This window comes from Seriola lalandi, unplaced genomic scaffold (assembly GCF_002814215.2).
Source record: "Seriola lalandi dorsalis isolate HSWRI2012SDOR001 ecotype SW California unplaced genomic scaffold, Sedor1 jcf7180002054655, whole genome shotgun sequence".
NCBI lineage: Eukaryota > Metazoa > Chordata > Actinopteri > Carangiformes > Carangidae > Seriola > Seriola lalandi.
The window spans coordinates 175,364-180,068 of record NW_019525208.1 but is presented as its reverse complement, the minus strand read 5'-3'; the positions used below and the strand labels follow the sequence as shown (position 1 = coordinate 180,068).

The following is a 4,705-nucleotide window of genomic DNA, read 5'->3' as shown; positions in this document are numbered from 1 at the left end:
TATGTGTGTGTGTATGTGTGTGTGTGTGTCCTGCAGCAGCTGTCCTGTATTATCAGCTGCTGCCAATCATCTCAACATAAACAGACTGTGGTCTGAAGGTTCACACTGCAGCACTAAACCAAAATCAGACAGGAAGTCAGCGTCTGCTGATCTTAACAAAATAAAACTCAGATGATTCAATAAAGTTCAAGATTTAAAAAGTGAACATGTTTATATAATGAGCAGAAATGTATGGAGACTCCAGGCAGATGGAAAAACATGTAGTTATAAATAAAAAAAATGTAAAAAACTATGACAGGATTATGGACCACGGCCATTTTGTTTTTTGTTTGTTTGTTTATTTGTTTGTCTGCTGTTTTCTTTTGTCTGTTGTCTGATGTTTATTTTCCTTATGGCTGTGAAGAAAGTCAAAATGTACCTTGAAATCAAATTTGATTTTATGTCCAAATGAAAACACTAAAGTTTCAAAAATAAAAACACTCTGGACTTTTGACCTAACACTGACTCATCAGTCATGTTTTTAAATTCAGTTTTCATTTTATTTGTTTCTTTTTGGCTGAAATAAGCTCCCATAGCCTTTAATCTGAATGTTAACATGAATCTACAGAGAAATACAGTGGAGGGAAAATAGAAATGAAACTAATGAAGAAACAGAAATAGAAAAAGATGAAACTGAAAAAAATATTTTTTTCTGTCTCTTTCTTTTGCTGCGTCTGTTTGTTTTAACCTGAATCAGAGACACTTAAAATTTGAACTCTGGTTTCATGTTCTGTGTGTGTGTGTGTGTGTGTTTTTTTATATAAACTGTGTTCTTTCTCCCTCCTGTGAGGCGTTCACTGCTTCACATTAAACTCTGTAAAGAGAAGCTCTGTTTCTGTTGACCTCACCTGGAACACATTAATATTTCATAACGCTGATCCTCTTTCAGTAGCAGCGAGCGTGCATGGAGGAAACATGCACAGATTACTTATGATTTAAGTCAGCGTGACGGCTGTGACCCATCGACGCTCACACACAGACACAAACACACACGCACACACACACACACGCACACACACACACACACACACACACACACACACACACACTGCTTCAGTTATAGATGACTCCGTGTGTTTCACTTTTCGCTCCTTCTTCAGTTTTATTTTATAAAAACAGAGACTCTAAAGAAATATCAGGTCTTTGTTTGAACCCTGCGACATGCTGCAGGACAACACACACACACACACACACACACACACACACACACACACACACACACACACACACACACACACTTTACAAAGTTTAACACGTGAACTCAGACCTCAGACTCAGATGTCTGGTCAAAACTAATTGCTTTTTTTTTTTACAGTACACAGAAAACAAAACATTGGGTTTGATAAAAAATAAAAAAGTTAATAAAAAACCTTTTCTGTTGATAAACTGAAGAAGAAGAAAAACCCTCAGACCCTCTCTCACCGTCTGATCCTCTAACTCTGATTTTACTGCTGTTTCCTACATTTCCCATAATTCTGTCCAACAAACTGAAACTGGAGACTTGGTTTGTTTTATTTCTTTTCCACAGATTATTGAACATGGTTGTGAACGCCTCATGCTCTCAGAGGACCAGCAAGTGCCGGAGGATCTCAGGGAACTTTTCCTTTAAGATTTGTGACCTTTGACCCTTTGGGGCAAGAACCTGTTCAGTTTTTCCTCTTCTTTGGTTTCTCAGATGTTGTGGTGCGTTTCTTCCTCGGTGCTTTTACTGACCGTGGCTCATTGTCCTGCTGGAGCGGCTCCGGATGACCTTTTGGAAGAGATCGTCTGAGGACCAGAACCAGAACCAGAACCAGAACCAGAATCAGAATCAGAATCAGAACCAGAACCAGAATCAAACACAGAACCAGAACCGGACACTGTGAGTTCAGCCCAGAACGTCCTGGCGCTCTGATTCACGTATTTCAAACAGACACAAGCTCACCGTTCCTGAAGCTCTTGGAGTCGACCTGTGAGACAGAGAGAAGGACATCAGAACACCAAGGCTTGTTATAGTTATTGTCCCTCATGTCCCTGAATGCATCACATCTCTGTTGTGGTTGATGTCCACATATCTCTACTGGTCTCTACTGGTCTCTGGTTCTTCAGTGTGTCTGCTGTGTCTCACCTTGGAGGCTGCTGATCTGAGAGGAGCTGCAGGTCCATCAGCCTGTTCTCTGTCCCCCTTTGGAGCTATGGAGACACAAGAACATCATCAGGACCTCAACAGGAGACGAGGTCCCTGATCTGAGTATTGAAACCAGGTCCCTGATCGGAGTATTGACCCCTGTCCCTTAAGAGGAGGCGGAGACTCACGCAGAGGTTTGATGATGCTGTTGACGCCATGGACGACTCCGTTAGTCGCCATCAGGTCTGCGTCAGCCACCGGGACCTTGTTGACGTACACGGTGTAGTTCCTCTGAAACGCAACAAAGACACCGTCAGCACTGATCAGGGATCAATAACAGGAATTGATGAGTGAGGAGGGAGGACTGACCACGCCCAGCTCCAGCTTCCCTCCAAGCAGAGGTTTGACTCTGGTATGAGATCCGACTCCCCCGCTCACTAACATGCCTTCTCCCAGGTGATACCTGAGCACAGCTGACAGCTCCTGAGGGTTACCTGGTGACAGACAACACCTGTTACAGCTCAATGTTCTCCATGTTCCTCCTGAGGTTCTTGAAAACATTTAATCAGAGGTTCAGAGAGGGAGCATTCAGTGGTCACAGAGGAAACGTTCAGCGTTCAGAGAGGGAGCATTCAGTGTTCACAGAGGGAACGTTCAGAGAGGGAACATTCAGTGTTCAGAGAAGGAGTGTTCAGTGTTCAGTGAGAGAACATTCAGCGTTCAGAGAGGGAGCATTCAGCATTCCGAGAGAGAACATTCAGTGTTCAGAGAGGGAGTGTTCAGCATTCAGAGAGGGAACATTCAGCGTTCAGAGAGGGAGCGTTCACAGAAGGAACAGTCAGCATTCAGAGAGGGAGCGTTCAGCATTCAGAGAAGGAACGTTCAGCATTTAGAGAGGGAGCGTTCAGCGTTCAGAGAGGGAGCATTCAGTGTTCACAGAGGGAACGTTCAGAGAGGGAACATTCAGTGTTCAGAGAAGGAGTGTTCAGTGTTCAGAGAGGGAACATTCAGCGTTCAGAGAGGGAGCGTTCACAGAAGGAACAGTCAGCATTCAGAGAGGGAGCGTTCACAGAAGGAACAGTCAGCATTCAGAGAGGGAGCGTTCAGCATTCAGAGAAGGAACGTTCAGCATTAAGAGAAGGTACATTCAGAGAGGGAACATTCAGCGTTCAGAGAGGGAGCGTTCACAGAAGGAACAGTCAGCATTCAGAGAGGGAGCGTTCAGCATTCAGAGAGGGAGCGTTCAGCATTCAGAGAAGGAACGTTCAGCATTCAGAGAGGGAGCGTTCAGCGAGGGAACGTTCAGCATTAAGAGAAGGTACATTCAGAGAGGGAACGTTCAGCGTTCAGAGAGGGAGCGTTCACAGAGAGAGTGTTCATTGTTCAGAAAGGGAGTATTCAACATTCAGTGTTTACAGAGCGACCGTTCAGTGTTCACAGAGGGAACGTTCAGTGTTCAAAGAGGGAACGTTCAGCGTTCACAGTCGCTCCTCATGTCTTTATTTGGCAGCAGGTGAAGCTGTGGAGCTTCTGACTCTGACAGTTTGTATAAACCAGATCACAGCGACGAGCTCAGTCACATAAACAGACCAAACAAGGTGCAGAGAGACACCGAGCTGAGACTGATGACAGTCCACTGATTCAAACCAACTTTATTAATCTCACACTCACTGACAAACACCAGTAACCAGGTAACAGCCGTAACAGTGGACTAGATGTGTGATGGCACAGTAACTGATCTAAATACAGGTTGAATTCTAATGGAGGACAGGACTCACTTTACTGGAGCTTTTATCTTGGACTCTCTTCCTCCTCCACATTTCTGACTCTCTGTTACCATGGAGACTCATCATTAACAGCTGATAAACATTTAATTCGTATAAGTTAAAGCTCCATATTTTCTCTTCTGTGTTTTGATCCATAAGAAGACATATTTGTGGTTTTACATCTCCTTTCGGCAGCTTCTCTCTTGAGCTCTTGTAACAACAGATCAGTGAGCCATTTAGAGGAGAGGAGGCTCTGAGCCTCTCTTCTGATTGGCTGACTGTTTTATGAGTGATCCTATAAAAAATATAGCAGATTTCAGGTAAAACACTCAGAGAAACCAAATCCTGCAAGGTTTGGATGGTGGGTCCAGGTGGGCGGGGCTTGGTGACTGCTTTGTTGTGACATCACAAAGTTCCAGAAGTCCTGACGGCTGGTTTTAAGGCTCAGTTTCTGAATACAGGCTGTGTGCATTTCTCTGTGGACTGAGGCTTTGATACTTTCACAGTATTAATATAGAAGCTAGACCTGATGTATAATCACACTACACATGGACACAGACCTTTACACTGGAGGAGCTTTAATGAATCTGTGTCTCATGATGTTTCACACTCACGCATCAGCCTGTTGAGCTCAGCCTGTGGCAGGGTGTTGAAGGCATCATTGGTTGGGGCGAAGAAGGTGAGCGCCCCCTGCTGGTTCAACAGCTCCGTCATACCTGCGGTCTGGATGGCACCGACCAGGAGACTGAAATGACAGAGGTTTGTTTGTTTGTTTCTTACACCTTTGTTAGGA

General features: G+C 44.4%; 1 protein-coding gene across 1 annotated transcript in view; it reads right to left on the bottom strand.

The window, feature by feature from the left end:
* Nucleotides 1-1,115: 1,115 nt before the first annotated feature.
* Nucleotides 1,116-4,705, bottom strand: part of tgfbi (transforming growth factor, beta-induced) — a 19,274-nt gene continuing 15,684 nt past the window's right edge. The window contains exons 12-17 of the mRNA XM_023420661.2: nucleotides 4,527-4,657; nucleotides 2,516-2,640; nucleotides 2,335-2,437; nucleotides 2,147-2,211; nucleotides 1,964-1,988; nucleotides 1,116-1,806 (exon numbers count right to left, since the gene is read on the bottom strand). Of these exons, the coding sequence (XP_023276429.1) occupies nucleotides 1,745-1,806; nucleotides 1,964-1,988; nucleotides 2,147-2,211; nucleotides 2,335-2,437; nucleotides 2,516-2,640; nucleotides 4,527-4,657 (511 nt within the window). The 3' untranslated portion in view covers nucleotides 1,116-1,744. The remainder of the gene's footprint in view (nucleotides 1,807-1,963; nucleotides 1,989-2,146; nucleotides 2,212-2,334; nucleotides 2,438-2,515; nucleotides 2,641-4,526; nucleotides 4,658-4,705) is intronic.